The following is a 17916-nucleotide window of genomic DNA, read 5'->3' as shown; positions in this document are numbered from 1 at the left end:
GCTGTACGGGGAGCACAGCAGCGCTGCGGCCCCACAGACGTACGGCTTAAACCACGTCATGTACGAGCTCCGTGGGTCTGGAGGAGCTTCATGAACAAGAGGAAATAACGCAGGTTTATCGCTGAGTTCTCTGCTGCCTCTTGCATTCACAGAATACGCAAAGCCAGTCCTTGCTATTCTCATTTACGTGCGTAGGAAATTCAGGTTCAGAGCTCAAAAAACCGTGTGGAGCTGGGGGGTTGCTGGCGGGAACCGGAGGGGCGCAGCTCCGCCAGGCAGCCCGGTGTCGGTCGGGGCCTCGGCGTCTTCCCCCTCGCGCCTCTGGAGGAGCTGGATCCGGATCGTACCCGCCCCGCACACCTGGGCCACATCAGGGCACGGAGCTCGCTCGCCCCCCAGGTCCTTCCCGCAGGGCACGCTAATGGCTCCCAGCAGCTGCGCGCCGGGCACGGCCCCGCGTTCCTGCCCGTGTGCGCGAGGCCGCTGCCGGGGCTCTGCGGGCTGAAATCACGGCAGAGCAAAGTTAATGAGCAACATTTCACCCGCGGCCCCGGGAGGCTGTAAATGAGCCCGTGTCTGGAGATGGCGGCAAATCCCCTGCTGCAGATTTGCTGACTTACCCCAGGCTTTATTTGCTCTGCCTGAGAGGCCGCGTTTGTTCTCAGCTGGCCTTTTCTTCTCTTGCAGCGAGAACGAGGCGCTGTGGAGGGAGGTAGCCAGCTTGAGGCAGAAGCACGCTCAGCAGCAGAAAGTTGTCAATAAGGTAAACCCCAGCGAGGGTCGGGACGCCGCTCTGTCCGTGTTCGCGGTGACGCCAGGCTGGGCGCTCACGGGTCGCTGGAGTGCAGCGGTATTTGTTCTGGTTACAAACAGTTTCGACCGCTGCCTTTTCTTGTGGTACCGTGAGATTCTGGAAAGCCACCGGGAGAGGCTGACCTGGGGCTGGCAGCACTGCAGCGCGGCGTTCAGCTGGCTGCCACGTCCGGTTTCACCCCAGCCTTCCCCGCTGTGCTGGGCGTTGCGGCCGGCGCTGCTTCCACCGAGCCCTGCTCCGGCTCTGCTCCGAGCCGAGTGGTCCCCGGGAGCCGCTGCCGTCCGTGCGTTAATCCAGGCCACGGCACGCATCCTAACGGGTTGCCTTTTTTCTCCTCACAGCTTATCCAGTTTTTGATTTCATTGGTGCAATCCAACCGTATTCTTGGGGTGAAGAGGAAGATGTAAGTCTGCATTTCTACATCCAGATAAAGATTCCCTGTCTGAGAATAAAGAGAGGATCAGCAGAGTGGGTCCCCCAGATCTCTGCCTTCTGTAGCAGCCTTGCCAGTGGGGTAGGACTGGACAGCGGTCATTGGGATCATGTGAGCCTTCAAGTTCTTGCTCCGGCCAGAACCAGCTAACACTGCTATGCGACTGACGCCGAGAAGGGTTTGCGAGCCAGGCCACATAAGCCCATGCAGAACATACTTCGTCCCCAACCCCTGCGCTCTGCGAAACGGCAGCACGCACAGCGAGGGCGGGGATCTCGCACTGCCAGAACGGTGCCTCGGCACTGTCACGGCGTTTTGGTCGTTATACCAAAGGGAACCACTGCACCACCAAGGCCAGCCTCCTGCTGTCAGAGGCTGCTGAGGTCTCCGCAAACTAACCAAGCCTGGCCTCAGACATGCTGTGGATTGTTTTGCCCCTTGCTAGTTGCACTGGAGGCCTGTCCAGTACTTAAGGGCCCCAAGAGGTTAAGAACATTGCCGGGTTCATTGCTCTGGGCCAGTCAGTCGTTACTTGGTTTTGTCCCAGGATCACAATTCCGTCCCAGCAGCACAGTCACTTACTAAGAGCTTTTAGAGGCGGTTCTCCCGTTGTCTCTCCTCCGACACTCCACCACAACAGGCCCCATTTGGTCCCGTCCTGTGGACGGGCTCCTCACCCACCTCCTCACCCACCTGAGTTTCTGCACTTGGTGTCACGCACGGAGGGCCAGGTCCCCCGTGCTGCCCCTGCCCCTCTCGCCCTGTGCTGCCCGGCTGGCTGCGGGGCTGCCCCTTTGTGTGCGCGCGGTGCCCAGCCGCGCCATATGGCAGGCACCGCCACAGCAGGCTTGATTGTTATTAATGAAGGTAGCGGTTTGTTCTGCCATCGCGTCCGAGACGTGCCCAAATGATTTATCCCGTAAGGGGAGCGTCTCTCCGCAGTGCTCGGGTGCAGAACAGGGCCACGGCAGTGCTCGTGCCGCAGCTGACCACGAGAAACCCGTCCGTGGGGCAGCCAGGCGGCATGCAGGCAGCGCAGCCCCGCAGAGGAGGTGACCCAGGACTACGCGGGAGCACTCCGAGGCCTGAGGCTTTGCATTTCTGCTCGACAGGCTTGCAAAGCCAGCCGAGGGGCTGCCCGTGGGGGCTGGCTGCGTGTCGCTGGGCCGCCCGCTCTGCTCCACGGAGGTGGCCGCCCCTGGGGCCACATCCCCCACAGGGTGCCCTGGCCCCACGGGCTGTGCACACTGTGGGGCTGGGGGTGGTCTGGGCTGGGGCCGGGAGGTGCCAGAGGCTGGGGCTGGCAGTGCAGTGACCCCTGTGGTGTTTGGGATTCTTTTGCAGCCCCCTGATGTTGAACGACAGCAGTTCAGCACATTCCATGCCGAAATACAGTCGCCAGTACTCCCTGGAGCACGTCCACGGCTCGTCCCCGTACGCAGTAAGTGCACCGCGCGCCCGGCCGCAGAGGGGGGACGGGGACATGGGGACACGGCTTCCCGGGGAGGGCCCGGCTGGTCGTGGCCGCTCTGCTTTGTGCAGCGCGGCACCTCTGGGTGGCTCGGATCTGCCCTAGCTAACAGGGAGCGAGCTGCCGGCTGGTGGAGCAGAACGGAGCAGCTCGGTTGGGAAGACCTTCACACAGATGTGCCAGTCCCACTGCCCGACCCTTCAGGGCTCAGCAGGAGTTGGAGCGTTCTGTTAAGGGCGTTACCCAAATGCCGACGGGCACGGGGCATCAGCCCCCGCGCTCAGAACCCCGTGCCTCTTGGTCGTGAGGGGCCACGCGTTCGATCGCAGACCGAGCGAGGGTTGTCTGAATCCGGCCGGCAGCAGAGATGGGTTGAAGGGCAGCGTCGCTTAGCTTACGTCTGCTGGCTCGGGCTTTGCTTTGGTTTGTCACAAAACGCACCTGATGTCAGTCGGCCCTTGCCGAGCAATTGCTCTTACTGGCTAATTAACCTGACCGCGTGCAATTAGCGTTATTCCCTGCAAGCAGCCTGCTGCCAGACAGGGAGGGCGCTGCGGGCCGGAGCCAGGGGGGGACAGCGGCCGGCAGCAGCGGCACAGGGTCCCCGTGACCGGAGCTGGGCTGTGACCCGGGGGCGAGGTGGGGAGCACGGAGCAAAGCCAGGCAGCCCTCACTGGAACGGCGCCCACCGAGGTGCGGCTGTGCGGCACCTCATCAGATAGAGCTCAGCGCTGATGTGGGTGTTGCTCGAGCCCTGGCCGCGCTGCGGTGGCTGAAGGGCACCCGGCCTGCGCACCAGCAGCACGCAGTCTCAGGGGCACGGTGATGTGGCTGCACAGGAGGAGTCTGTCTGCGTGCTCTGGGCTGCCCTGCAAACTGCTGCTGGGTCCCGATGAATGCCGAGGTTTTGTCTTTGCTCTCCCGTCCTTCCGTGCACCTTTTGGTGTGCTGCTCCCCGTGACTGTTCAGTGGCCAAAGATCACAGGGAGCCTCTTCCAGACCCCTCAGTGCTGGCCCTGAGTCCTCGCTGGGACGAGCTGCAGGCTTCTCGCTCCTGGCCCGCGTCAGCCTGGCCCGTTGGAGGGAGGTGGGTCAACGGGGCTGGCGTTTCCCTCAGACCTGGCAGCCGCGGCGTGCCTGCAGCAAACCCTGACACACACAAACCCCGACACTGCACAAACCGTGCCGTGACAGTGCACAAACCTTGGCACTGCACAAACCCTGCCGTGACAGTGCACAAAGCCTGACACCGCACAGACCCTGCCGTGACACTGCTCAAACCCTGGCACCACACAGACCCTGCGGTGACACTGCACAAATCCTGACGCTGCACAAACCCTGCCGTGACATTGCACAAACCCTGCCGTGACACCGCACAGACCCTGGCACCACACGAACCCTGCCGTGACACCGCACAGACCCTGACACTGCACAGACCCCGCCGCAATGCCGCGGGAGCGCTGCCACGACGCGGTGCGAACCCTGCCGCGATGCCGCGCGGTGCCGTGGATGCGGGAGCTGCCCTGCCTCTTGCTGGCGTTCGGTCGCTGTTCGCTTTTCATCACCTCTGGCCTGTGCTGGTCCCTTCCATCCCCTCTCTCGACGTGGGTGTTTTCCTGTTAGATACTCATCTACTCGTAGCGCCACCCAGATTCGGGGCTCTCTTCCCATCTGCCCCCTGCTTGGGAAACAGCTGCCGTTCCTTGGCCAAGCAGGTGCATCGAGGTTCTTCGTACTGGTCTTCTGGCAGGGCTGCCTGTTAGGAGCGAGGCTTTACAGCTGGGAGAGCGGCCGAGTGCCCTCACCGGCTGCTTGCAGCAAAATAAAGGCCGTCCCTGCTTCCAGGTGGCAGTGCCTGCCCACGCCGCTGCGGGGCCGTCCTGCCAGGGGCAGTGGATTCAGGCCACCAGCTCCCGACACGCAGCGCCCTGCTGTGCTGGGCTGACCTGATCAGTTTGTCAGCCGAGACCCGAAATAGCTCGGCCCCACTAAAGAGCTCTCCTGCCGTCAGACCACCCTCCGCGAGGGCTCTCTGTTCCCCTTCCAGCTCCCGTCCAGCGCTGCGATCTCTGCCTTACAAGTGCCTTTGTTCCCACGCGGGGCGAGTACTTGCGCAGAGCCTCTGGGAGCTCCTCCAGGTATCGCAGGGCTGTGCTCGTAGGTGGTCGTCTCCTCGCAGCCCGAAGCGTTCGTGGCTTCCAGCTCAGGGGCCGGGCGGTTTTTCAGAGCCGTCTGCCAACACGAGCACTGGATCCTGACGCTGCCACAGGCCCCGACTGAACTGAAAATAACAGCGGTTTTGCACCGCAACAGTTGGCGTGGCGTGGGAGCGTAGCGAGGCCGAGGCGCAGGTAGCGCGGTCCTGTGCCACCTGTGGGACCCAACCCCAGGTCCCTGCCGTGGAGCCTGCAGGGATTTTGCGCCCGTGTAACAGCAGCCACGTCCTCGTGGCACTTTTGAGCCCGGGAAAGCGACCTCAGACCTGCAGAAACGTCGGGGAGCCCAGCGTCACGTGCGGGCAGAGGCGGCCGAGCGTCCCCACGCCTCGTGGCACCGGGCGTGCAGTCGATGCTGCTGCTCTTGGTGACTCCTTAGCCTTGTTCTGCTTGGGGGGGCTCCCTCGTAGCGTGGTCCCGGCACCGCGGCGGTGCTGAGCTGGTGCAGGCCGAGTTACGGCACGTGTGTTACGGACAAATGTCAGAGGGGGGCGTTTGAATACAGACCTCAGGGTATGGCCCGGGGTTTCCTCAAGCTGCCGCTCGGTGTTACCGCCACCGACACACCTGGGCACGCCTGACCCGGAGCTGGCTCTGTGTCCCGGGCCGACAGAGGCCGATGCCCGCGTTGGAGATGGGATTCGTGTTCGCTTAAACTTCCCAAATGACTTGCTTCTTAGCAAGATTGATACCAAACTGCAGCCATTCTGTAGCCAGCGGGGAATCTTGTGTTCCTTACACCTTGTATTTCGTTCATCTGTAGGTCCTGAGAATTTCAGCTTTCGTTTAAGCATAAAAGAATGGAGGTTCTGAGTGGGAGGGGAAGGGTGAAACGCAGAGCTTCTCCACGTCCAAGTGTTGAATCATCCAGAAAAAGAATCCCGTGTTGTTACTTCTGAAATTTTGCCGTTTCCAAGAAAATGAAGTTTATGGGACAGAGGCCCGACGGGTGTTTTTAGCAGTGCTTGGGGTTGGCAGTGCGTTTTGTGTGGAGCCCGCGTTGCCTTCCTCCTTGGGTGGGTCGGGGTGGGAGCGATCCGGCGCGTCTGCTCCCGTGGGTCGCTGTCTGGTACGTGCCTCGTGCTTCACACCGCGAATGCTGTGATTGTCATTTCAGGCTTCTTCCCCAGCGTATAGCGGCTCCAACCTCTACTCCCCGGATTCTTCAGCCAACTCTGGTCCCATCATCTCCGACGTGACGGAGCTAGCCCAGTCCAGCCCTTCAGCATCTCCCAGCGGCAGCCTTGATGAAAGGTACGCTGGCGCTCTCGTGAAGCCTCAAGTTGGCTTCGTGGGGAGTGTGTTTGCCGGTGAGCTGAGCAGTACGGTATCAGTGCAGCACGTGGCAGAGGCTGCGCTCCCCCCGGGAGTTCCCCCCAGAAAACAGAGCGGCCCTTGGGGCAGGGCACGCTGCGGTGCCTGAGCTCGCTGCTGCGGACCTGGCCAGGGCTTGCAGAAAGCTGACCTGTCCCTCCAGCGCAGCCTGGTTCGGGACCCTGCCGGCTCAGCAGACTGACATTTCGTTTGTTTAGATCAGCTCGAACCCTGTACTCAGCCAACACTTGCTCCTTTGCCTCCCTGCCCAGCGTGATCCCGCCCCGGAGGGGTCCCAGTTCTGTTCCCACAAGGAACAGACCTTCAGTGGCGTGTCAGCCCCGTCAGGCGGAATTACCAGCGTCCTGGGAGCAGGGGTGGCTTTGCCCTGCCCTTACAGACTGCTGCGCAGAGGAGGAGACGCAGAAAACAGCTGCAGGCCCAAGTAACTGGGAGTAACGATGCCAGGTCCATCCCAAGCAGCTCAGGTGCAGAGGCTGAGGGTCTGGAGCACGCAGAGGGCAGCCAGCAGCCGGCAGCAGCGCCCTTCACCTGCTTCAGGTTCACAGGCCCTGGGAGGCGAGCGCCGCAGGTCCCATGGCTGATAGTCAGCCTCGTGTGCCTCTGCCACCGTCGCTGGGTACCGGTGAAAGCCTCCTGAGGTCCGTCGATGCGGCCGTTCAGCCCTCACGCCCCGCAGCCCCGCTCCCACCACCCGTCGGAGGCTCTTGATCTGAGCCTCCCTGGGCCCATCTTTCTTTAGCACCTCGTGGTCTCCTTTTTGCTTCCCCTTTAATAGGTTATTCCTGGCATCGGCGCTTCCCCTGAGGTGCTGAATCACCCACAAATGCCATTTATTGCCTGAACACCCTCTGCCAGGAACGCTCGCTCTTAAATATAGACCATATGTTTGCTTAATGGGCCCTTTCTCTGTTCTTTTGTAGTTGCTGTCCTTTCCAGTAGGACTAATTGAGCCTCTTCCACCCCAAATCAGCCGGGGTGGGAAGGGGTTTCCATCTGCAAGGTTAGGGCTGACCAAAGAGGCCACCTTCCCTTCCCATAAAAACAGAACATCCGAAAACGTCTGGGTGCCCTCGTCAAGGGCAGAGCCCAGGCTGGGCTGGCACAAAGGGGTCGCTCTGCCGTCGGAAGGCTCTGGGGCGGTGGTGACTGCGTCGTGCGGGTCTTGCTGGGGACTTAAGGAAGGGCACAGGTACTGTTTAGAGCAGCTCCGTGTCAAAAGCTGTATTGCTTTAACCGTAGTGTCAAAAAGAGAAGACCACGGCCTCCTCCCGGGAGCATTCCCAGCAGAGAGCTGGCTGCGGTCGGGTCCTGCCCTGGGCGGCCTCGAGCCGTTAGCCGCGAGAAACGCGCTGAGATCAGGGCGCGAGGCACCGGTGCGTCAGGGGAGCTAATTAGGATCGGAAGCAGAGACGAAATATTTGGGTGCTCTCTCAACCTCGTCTTCGTAGCTGGCTGCGGAGGCTTCGTACGTGAGGAAGGCAGCAGCAGGCACGAGGATTTTTGTCCTGTTGTGTGGGAGCAGATCTCAGGAACCAAGAATGCGTTAGTGCCAGATCCTCACCCGCTCTCTTTCCTTCGCCTAGGAGTAGTCCCGTGGTCCGTATCAAAGAAGAGCCCCCCAGTCCCTCCCGCAGCCCCAAGATAGAGGAGGCCAGCCCAGGGAACCCTCCTGCTGTCGAAACTCCCCTGTCTCCCTCCACGTTCATCGACTCCATCCTGCAGGAGAACGAACCCAGCACCACGACCGCTGCCGCTGGCAACAGCACCACACAGCCTCAGCCCCAGGAAAAGTGCCTCAGCGTTGCCTGCCTCGACAAGTAAGTGCCTCACACAGGTCTCGCCTGCTGTCCCGCTGCTCCGGGCTCTTGGGCTTTAAAGATGCCAGCAGCCCGCAGCTCTCGAGGCAGATGTGGTCATTTGTCCAGGGAGCTCTCCCGTGGCTCTGCCAGGGCAGGTATTTTGTTCTGCTCTCCCCGTGGCGCTGGGGGCAGTGCGCGCAGCCCACCGCCTGACCCCGTGCAGGGCCTTACACCCCCTGCGCAAGGACCCGACGCTGCTGCAAGGGGCCACGTGGGTGCCAAAATAAGAATGGATAAAAATGACTGTGCTAAATATGGGGCTCGTTTCAACTCCGCTCCCGCGGCACAGAAATGAGTCACTGTAAGATCAGCTGTGTTTTGTCTCGGGCCCCGCACATCCTCCCAGCGTGGAAGCTTCTGCTTTGTGCTTGCAGCCCGAAGGCAGCTGACGGGCGCGCAGACACAAGCGCCTTCCCGCACCGCTTGCTGGAAGCTTCTGCCCCGGGGGCTTTACCTGCAGGGGAGGCTCGGAACCGCGGCGGGCAGCGTTCCTCCGGGAGGCTGCCCTGGCTGCGCGCGCTGCGGCACTGCCCCGCGCTGTCCCGCGCTGCTGCACACCCCGCTGCCTCCAGGTTAGTAGGAGAAGCTTTGCCCTAACCTGCAGCTTGCCACCCGGTCCTAGTCCTGGCGAACGCGTCCTCCCACTCGGCCTCTTTGCTCACAGCTTGCGTCAGAGCCAGGCTGGGCTCGGGGGGTGGCGGGCTGAAGGCCGGCGGGTGGCTTTGTCCTAAGGGTCAGGTGTGCGGTCTGACATCTTTACCGCCACGCAGCGCTCGCGTGGGCAACTGCAAGTGTCGGGATGGAAAGCTGCGAGGGTGTCTGTGCGCGTCAGACTGCCAAGAACCCCCTCCAGCACCACGCTGGGATCTCGGCTGCTTCTCAGCTCTCAGCCACTTCCCCCTCAGCCGGTGTTCTGGGGAAAACGGCGTGCCGGAATTAAGGTCTTCCCTCTGAACGCCGGGGCAGACTTTCCATCCCGAACGCGTAAAAGCAGCCTGGGGAAGGTGCAGGTAGTTTCGAGGACCTAGAAGGCAGCAGAGAGCTCCCTTAGCCAAAAGGCTGCTGTGGGCTCAGGCGCTCAGGGTGGTGGTGGTGCAACGTCCGCTTCTCATCTCATTCCACTCCGTGCTAGCCATCGCTTTTCAGAGCTGTAGTGTCGTGGCCCTACAGGAGCGGGCACAAGCGTGAGGAAGAAGCCCTCTTCCTGCAAGGTTACCCAGTGGGTACAGGGGCAGCTGGGGGCTGCCTCGCCGCGGGGCTGGAGCCTGCTGGCAGCGCGCACGGAGCCGTGTTTGCTGCATCACACCTCGGAGTCAGGAAACGCCCGCTCGCTCCGTCCTCCCAGCCTTGTGGGAGGTTTTTGTCTATAGCTTCGCCTATTTATAGACCCACCGAGGGCACTGCAATCCATCTCACCAGTACCAACTGTCCTTAAAAAGAGACAGGCTTTATTATACAGCTCAGTTATACTATACAGTTTCAGAAGCTGAAACTCGCCGTTTAAAGGGTAATAAAAATGAAATAAAAGTGCTGCCGAGTGTTCCTGAATTATTGAGGACTCTTGCAGACTATGCAGAAGCAGGCAAAGGACACAGAAAACATTTGCCCCTTGCTCCTGCAGAGAGCGAGCTCCATGCTTCGTCCTGGAGAGCTTCTGAGGGCTGGTTAAAAGAAGGGGCTGGTGCTTCCCCTTCTCTGGGTGCCCTCCTACTCCAGCGCCGTGCCAGCAGCACCGCGCTGCTCCCCTCTGTCTGCCTGGTGTCGGCCTGGTGCCTCAGCACCCCGCCTGTAGCTTTCTTCCTCGGGGCTGGTGGTGCCGCGGCTCCTGCTACGCTGGAGCAGCATCGGGAGGAGGGCGGCATTGCCGGCGTGCCGTGCCCTCGCCCGTTCCCGATGTCTCTGGAGCAGCCCCACACCCGCCGGAGCGGCGCTGGAAGCCGCAGGTGCCCCAGGGGAGCTGCAATGACCAGAGCACGCATTATGCTGCGGTGCTGAGCGGAAGGGAGGATGACTTGCTAATTGAAATGCTGGCAGCGAGCTCTTCCGAGCGGGCGGCGCGCCGCTTATCGGGTCCCCAGGAGTGTACCAGACCCCAGTGCACTGCACCGTGGCACACGGTCCCCATGTGCCCGTCCTGCGGGCGTCCAGCCGAGCCCGTGCCCCGTGCACTGCACCAGGGTGAGGCAGCAGCACGGCGCCCTGGCGGGGCGGTGGCGGTTAAATTCCGAGGAGCTTGCTCACTGCATTGGGATGCAGGTAATAAGGGAAGTGTTCCCTGACGGCGGTGACTGTACGGGGTGACAGCGGTGCCCAAACGCTGTTCCGTGACCCGTGCACTGACAGCCTGCCAAGACGTCTCAGCAATACCTGCTTTTCATCACATGAAGCGTGTTCCTCTTGTTCTCAAATCATTGGAGAAGAGCAGCCCGTGAGGCCGCAGGTCAGGGCATGCAGTGCCTCTTTGTGCGCCACGCAGGCTGTTATTTAATCTACAAGACATCCTTTGTTCGAGGGAATTTCATCCGAACTGAGTTACCTCCCTGTGACCAGCAGCATTGCAGCGGGTGACAGCAGCGAGGCTCCGGCTATGAAAGGAAAGGTTTGCCTGGAAACGCTTGGTGGCACGGCCCATGTCCTCCATCCACCCGGGGAGCTGCGTGCGCCGCGTTACAGGGGCCAGAGCCCTCTGCGTGCTCGCAGCACGGACACCCCATGCTAGCACGAGGTCTGCCTGTCCCGTGGGGCAGCGGGGCTGTGCTGCGCCCCACGAGCCGTGCCGGCGTGCACCAGGTCGTGGAGTGGGCCTGCGTCAGAAGTGGTTGGAGAATCGTCTGACTGAGCTTGGCCGTGCCGTACGGGACCCGTGCTGTCTCCACGTGCTTTTGCAGGGCGGTTCAGTTTCGTGTTTCTGTTGCTAATCCCCGTTCTGCCCCATTTTGTTGCTAATCCCCATTCTGCCAGCCTGGCACCGCTCGCCTGCTTCGAAAGCGCTGCAGGAGCGCGACCGCAGGGCAGCGCAGACCAGGCTGCTCCAAGCGCGGGGGCACTGCCCACGAACTGCTCCCGCCTTGCAGCATGGGCAGCGTTTCGTTCCTGGACGAGCCTGACTGCGAGCCCTGTGGGCCTGGTCTCCTCTTCTGTTTGTGTTTCTCAGTTGGCCTCAGCTCTGCAGATGTCGGAGGTCCCCCCAATAGCTGCCGTCCCCGGGGCGCGCAGCTCTGGGCAAGGGGCAGGGGAGCGCCGAGGAGGGCAGGAGCTGGCGGTGCCTTGCAGCCTCCCTCACGGCCGCGGCATCATCGGTGCTGGGTCAGCGCTGAGAAAGCTCGCCCTAAAAGTTGGCACCGAGTGGCAGACTTCTTGGCCAGCCCAACCCAGCAACTGAGAAGAAGGAGCGGGCAGCGGAGGCTGAGCTGCTTCTCATCCTTTTAGGTGGTCTTGGCAGGGGAGGGAGAGAAATCCGCGCCGCCGTTGTCCTGCTGTACCTGGGCTGGGTGAACGGAAACCCCAGCCCTGGGCGCTGCTGCTCTGCTGTCTCCTGCCAGCACAAAGCTCACGCACCTCGGTATCAAAGTGCTTCAGGGAAGAGTGATGGGAGCCCAGGGCTTAAATGACTTTTCTGAGGTGTGCTCTGGTTTTGCGATAAGGACAGAACGAGGAAACTTGCCACCGCAAACCTGACTGCGCACCAAGGTGCTGTCCCAGGGAGGGCTGTCCGTAACAACCGCACCCCGCACCAGGGCACATCCGTCCAGGCTGGTGCCCACCTCCCACGGTGGCTCCGAGCAGAAGCCTCGGAGAAATCGTCTGAAGTGTTGCCCATAGCTGCTTCCAGTTAAGGTGGAGAGTGATTCAAAAGAGAAACGAAACCTGGCCTGAGCTACAAAGCATTCCCGAGCGAGTGTCCTGCCTACCCGCAGGCTGCCGGAGGTGGGCCCTGCAGGAGCTTTCTCACTGGTCATTATTTGCCTGCTGGGGCCCTGGGCCCTGCTGTCCTCAGCCCGGGCCCGTTTCCCAGGTGCAGACACATCACAAGGCGGTGGATGACCTGGGCAGAGCTCAGGGGCCAGGGGGCTGCTTTTTTCCTGCATAAATGAGATAATCGGTGCAAGGCTGCGCCGTCGCCGTGCTTTCAGAAATTGGAACGTTTGGAAGGAAAAGCAGCGCGGGGAACAAAAGCAGCTCTGTGCTTCTCGAGCGCTTTGCCTTTGGGGCGCTGGGGTATTGTGTCGCCCATGAGTGCCTGGCGGCAGCCACTGCAGCCAGCGGCCTGTGGCCGATGGGGATGGGGCTCGGGGTCCAAGCTGGGGGCCACCAAGGGCTCAGCAGAGCTCAGCTCCCCCCTGGGAGTGCTTACTGCTGCCTCCACCCGCCGGCAGCATCGGTACGAGACATCTCCCTGCTGGGGAAGGGAGCGTGCTGGGGCCGGAGGCAGAGCCGCGAGGCAGATGTCGGGTTCGAGGTGCTGCTTTCACACAGCTGCTTCTGGGGCTGTAAGGCCCACCCAGCAGGAGGCCGCGGCACGCAAGCCGACTTCGCGTCGCTTCACCAGGAGGAGACGCAGACAGCGAGGGCCTCGCGGGGCTGCTGGAGCAGCCCAATCCCAGCGGCACTGCACGGTCTGGATTGGCCCCTGTGTGTGCCCCGTGCCATGGGGATGGAGGACGGGCTTGTCCCAGGCTGCGCTCAGTGGTTTCTGGTGGGGCCTCGGCTGGGGTCGGCCTTGCTGCTGGGCGTTTGTGGGATCGCTGAAAGCCTCTTAAATCTGCCAAAGCATTTCGGGTGCTGTGCAGCGAGGACTTTGGAAGTCATTTAGAAGCGCAGGCGTGGATAAGTCATTTATTTGCTGCGTGTTCATGGATTTTAGTCCTGAAGAAGAGTTACAAATCCCTGCAGCTCCCGCGTGTGTGGCTGGGAGGCGCAAGGCAGGGCCGTGCTCCTGGGCCGTGTCTGCAGCCCCGGCCCCAGGCACCGTTCCCACGAGGAGTACTGCGAGTACTGCTGTTGTTCTGGCAGCTCGCTCCGAGCCGCGGTGTGACCTTGCAGCCTCTCGGCGCCTGTCGCAGCAGAGACAAAGTAGTCTCGATGCCGTCACCTTCCCGGTGCTGCTGTGGGATGCCTGTGCAGGGCCTCCACCGCCGGTCCCACAGGAGCACCCCCAGAGGCTTTTGGGGAGGCAGGACGTGCTCGCTCAGACCTGCGGCCATGCCAGAGCCCAGCGATGCGCAATGAGCTGAGCCTGCTGCTGCTGCTGCTGCTGCTGCTGCCGGATTTGGGGGCCTGTCAGCAGGGCCGCGGGTCCCTGCCTGGCCTTCAGGGAGCCTTGTGGGCTTGTAGCACCAGGAGGGGGATGCCACCCGCTGTTCCGCGGCCCTGAAGCAGCCTGAGCATAAAAGCCACCAGCACCACGGGACAGGAGAAGAGCACATGGGGCCGGATCCTGCGCTTCACTCGCAGCTCGCGTGGCCTTCCCGCTGCCCAGCGGAGCGTCCCCTGCGCTCCACCTCGCAGGACGAGGTCCAAGTTCCTGCCAGGATTCCCTGGGCTCTGCCATCCACTGTGGTCTGAGCCTCTCCCAGAGCCCGGCAGAGGGAATGGGCCGTGTCCTCGGAGCGTGGCCTGGCCCCCGGGGTTGGTGTTTCAGTGTCCGTCCAGCCTGCAGGTGACTGCAGAGGGAGCCTGGCTGCGGCAGGACGCCGGCTTCCCGTGGCTGTTAGCCGCGCTGGGTCGCGCTGTCAGCCCTCGTCCCGAGCTCGCTGTTCGCCAGCAATGGAGCTGCGATGCGCGGGGGACTCGCTGCATCTGCTGCACGTGGGTGTGCTTGTCCCGGTGCTGCCCGGAGCCGTGCAGGGTGGGCGCAGGTCAGGGTGCAGGGGGATGTTTGCCCCCAGGCACAAGGAAGCAGCTTTAGTTCTCTCCGTTGCTGCCAGAAGCTGCGTCTCCTGGTGACCAAGTACCAGCTTCCCCAGTGCCGGTCCAGATGCGAAGGTGTTTTCTGCCAGCAGCGGTCCCCGTGCACCTTCCGCCCCAAAGCACGGCGTTGCAGGGAGGCTGGTTTGTTGCCCTTCCCTTGTCACGTACCAGCAGCTGGGTGCAGAGGCAGAAGTCCTTGCCTTTGGGCTGAAGAAAGGGTCCAAAGCTGCTTACTGGAAAGGCGGAGCCGCACCGGGACCCCGCCAGCCCACAGGGCTGGTGGTTACCGGCACCCCGAGCGCAGCGCCCACGTGGCTCGCAGGAGCCCTGGGGTTCATGAGAAATCCACTTTGTCTCAGCCATCTGGGCTGCTCCCCATCGGCCTTCTCCGTGCAGGGTCTCGGGGCGAGGCCAGGGGACGGGAGAGGGCGAGGGCACGGCTGCGGTGGCGTGCCCTGGCACTAGCACCTGCACCCAGCCAGAGCCCAGCGCCGCGGCCCAGAGGGGCTCCTCAGCGCTGACCGTCCGTGCTCGCCTCTCTCCTGCACAGGAATGAGCTCAACGACCATCTGGATACCATTGACTCCAACCTGGACAACCTTCAGACGATGCTGACCACACACGGCTTCAGCGTCGACACGAGCGCGCTGCTGGACGTGAGTACCGCCCGCGGCGGCAGGGGGACGCGGGGGCTTCAGCCGGGAGCTTCCCCAGCGCGCCCGGCTGTGCCTGCCTTCCCCGCCCTAATCGTTCTTTCCTTTGGCAGCTGTTCAGCCCCTCCATGACGGTTACAGACATGAACCTCCCCGACCTGGACAGCAGCCTTGCCAGTGTGAGTAGCTCTTAGGGCTCCCCCCGTGCGCAGTGCGTGCGGCTGTGCCGGCGGCCCCTCCGCGCGATGGGGGGCTCGGGCAGCTCCAGGGGGGCTCTGACAGCTCCAGGCGTCGGGGCCGTCCCCAGGCTGCAGGAGGGAGGCGGGGAGGGGGAGCGCGGAGCCCTGTGCAGGGCTCGGGGCCTCCGGGGGGAAATCATTCAATTAGCGCCGCGGCCAGCTCTGAGCAGCTCGTACAGCGCGCGGGGCTACTTCATCACTCACGCTCGGTTAATTAGGTGCTGAGACGGCCGTCTCTCCTGTGAGCTCTGCCCCCTGAACGTGGAAGTGCGCTGAAGCCTGTAGAGCCGCATGTGGTTTCCATAAGCCCTTCTGCTGACTTCCTGAGAGCGTCGGGAGGTTTTCTCTAGGCAAGCCCCGTCACGTGCTGCGTTATTTATTTTATCTGCTCGAGTATCGTCAGCACTGAGCGCCGTGCAGGGCACGAGTGCAGGCTCTCCGTGCAAGAGCACCCGTGGAGCTGCCGGCCGCACGTGTGCCTGCGGGCTGGGACGCGGCTGGGCGCTGCCATGACGTGGAGCAGCTCCCTGACAAAACGGAGGGAACCGGAGCTGAACTGGAGCTTGGGTGGTGCCGGGAGCACAGGGAGGGCTCTCCTTGTGCAGGTGGTGCCGGGAGCACGAGGCTCTTGCCCCTTCTCCTCTTCCCTGCTTCTTTTTTATTAACCTGAAAAGGGACAATTTTTTTTATTATGATTTTTTTTTCCCGAGAGTAGAACGGGAAACGTCTTGAAGGATTTTGCAAAACAGGAAAGCCAAAATCCAGCCTCTCTTTCGGGGGCCTGCTGGGCCCACAGGTGGCTGCAGGCGTGCTCCTGGGCATGAAGGTGTCGGTGTCGGTGGCATGGGACAGGGGAGCAGGGGCAGCACCTCTCTGACGTCCTTGTCCACGGCACGCCCCTGTCGCCCTGCGGCTTTCCTGCAGCAAAGCCTCCCGTGGGATGCACCTTTCCCTGCAGTGCAGCGCTCCCGGAGCGTCTGGTAACGTACGGGAAAGGGCTCAGCAGTGAATAACTCCGCAGCATCTCTGGCCTGTCTCTCTGGACATTTCTGCACCTTTTCGCTTCCCAGCGCGGTGACGCAGACGCCCGGTGGGCAGCCAAGTTCTTTGGCTGTGTGCAGGGAAAAGGGTGAGGGGGGAGCACGCAGGCGCAGAGCGGCGAGGTCACGGCGCCCACCCCGCGGCGCTCAGCCCAGCTCCCTGCTGCTGCCGCGGCCGCGAGGTGCAGCCAGCAGCGGGCTCGGCTCCGGCTGGGCAGGGCGGGCAGCGCAGGGGCTGAGCGGGGCCCACGAGGGATCGGGCTCACCGAGATGATCTGTCTGTTCCGTGTGGCGCTGCAGGGCGTTCTGCCAGCCGTGCCCTCCGCCAGCCGCCGCACCGCGCGGCCCCGTGCCGGCACAGGGGAGCTCTGGGCCTCGCGGGCTGCAGGCACGGGGCTGTCAAGGCCCCGTGTTCACAGGCGCTCTGCTCCCGCTTGCTGCCGGCTGCCAGGTGGTGACGGGACGTGCTCGGTACGCGTTTGAACACCTGCTCAGGCGACTTCTGCGTCTGGTAGCCACTGGGCTATGAGGTACGGGAGCGCTGGTGCGGGAGCGCAGGCACGGGTGCCAGCCTGTTCAGCTCCTGGTGCTGGGGTTTTGTACAGGGCAGGCGGCTTCGCTCCTTCCCAGCCCTTTTGTGCCTCCAGCGCTCCCTCCTCGGCCGTCCCAGCCCAGGGGTGCCCGTGGGACCAGGCCGCGGGGCAGGGACGTGACCTCAGCCGCAGCCTGAGCCACTCGCAGCTTGCCGGGACCTGCAGCCCTGGTGCGCTCTGGTAGCAGCGCGTCCTTCCCTGAAAGGGCTCATCACAGACGGGCCCTGAAGGCTTCCCCTGGCTTCACGCCGTGGGCACAGCGGGCACTGCAGACCAGGACCTCTGCGGGTGGCAGTGGGCTCTGAGAGCCGGGCTGTGCCCGGCACCTGGGAACCGGGGTGCGCGCACCGGCTGCGTCCTGCGCGGGGCTGCTGGTGACCTCCTGAGCCGTGGATGTTCGTGAGCCTCCGGGCACGTCTGCCTGACTTAGTGGGGCTTTGAGCCTGTAAACCACTGCTTTCCTTGTGCAATTGTGCTAGCAGAGGCACGCAGAGAGCGCCGCGCTCTCTGTTGGCGTGGACCCACGCGCGGCTGGCCCGTGCCGTGTGCTAACCAGCCCCACTTCTCTCCCTGCAGATTCAGGACCTCCTTTCGTCCCAGGAACAGCAGAAACCCACTGAGACAGAGGCCAGCACAGCAGACACAGGTACGAGGTGCTCGTTTTGGCATTTAGTGACTCAGTCACAAGACCTGGGGCTGTGGCAAAACCATTTCTGCTCCCAAAAGCATGTTTGGCTGAGAGATGGGAGTGCTTGGACTGGGAAGGAGAAGGGGTGGAGGGGGATGCTGGCGATGTAAGTCCTGGCGGGAGGGAATGAGGGAGGGGGAGCCAGGCTCTTCCCAGCAGCGCCCAGGGACAGAACAAGAGGCCATGGGCACAAGTTAAAACCCCTGAAATTCCATCTAGACACAACAAAGTGCGTTTTTGCTGTGAGGGTGGCTGAGCTCCGGCACAGGCTGCCCAGAGGGGCTGGGGAGTTCCCCCTGGAGATGCTCGGAACCCAGCGGGACACGGTCCTGGGCAGCCGGCTGCCGGTGTCCCTGCTCAAGCAGAACTTGGAGCAGAGGGCACGAAGTCCCTGCAGCCTCGGCCCTTCGGGGACTTCTGTCTCTGTGGCGTGGGCTGTCACCATGCTGCTCCCCACTCGTGGCAGCAACCCCAGCACCCGGCTGTGGGCTCCACACCTCAGTGCCCAGCCGGGGCGTGCTGCAGCTGCTGTCGGGGTCTGGGGGCACAGGGAAGCCCCCGGTCACCTGGAGCCGGGGTGAGCGAGTCCCAGGGCACAGGCTGGGAGCGAAGCCCCGCTCAGGTCTGGTTCTGCTCCTCGCCGCTCCGCCAGAAGCCCTTGC

The 17916-nt window shown here is 62.8% G+C and overlaps 1 protein-coding gene across 1 annotated transcript in view; it reads left to right on the top strand.

Moving 5' to 3' along the window:
- Positions 1 to 17916, top strand: part of HSF1 (heat shock transcription factor 1) — a 55519-nt gene that overhangs the window by 36884 nt on the left and 719 nt on the right. The window contains exons 5-12 of the mRNA XM_040547505.1: positions 688 to 763; positions 1156 to 1217; positions 2592 to 2688; positions 6052 to 6188; positions 7856 to 8089; positions 14592 to 14697; positions 14808 to 14873; positions 17143 to 17212. Coding sequence (XP_040403439.1) covers positions 688 to 763; positions 1156 to 1217; positions 2592 to 2688; positions 6052 to 6188; positions 7856 to 8089; positions 14592 to 14697; positions 14808 to 14873; positions 17143 to 17212 — 848 coding nt within the window. The remainder of the gene's footprint in view (positions 1 to 687; positions 764 to 1155; positions 1218 to 2591; positions 2689 to 6051; positions 6189 to 7855; positions 8090 to 14591; positions 14698 to 14807; positions 14874 to 17142; positions 17213 to 17916) is intronic.

The sequence above is a fragment of the Cygnus olor genome, chromosome 2, assembly GCF_009769625.2.
Source record: "Cygnus olor isolate bCygOlo1 chromosome 2, bCygOlo1.pri.v2, whole genome shotgun sequence".
Taxonomy (NCBI): Eukaryota; Metazoa; Chordata; class Aves; order Anseriformes; family Anatidae; genus Cygnus; species Cygnus olor.
This window is presented reverse-complemented; position numbering and strand designations above follow the sequence as displayed.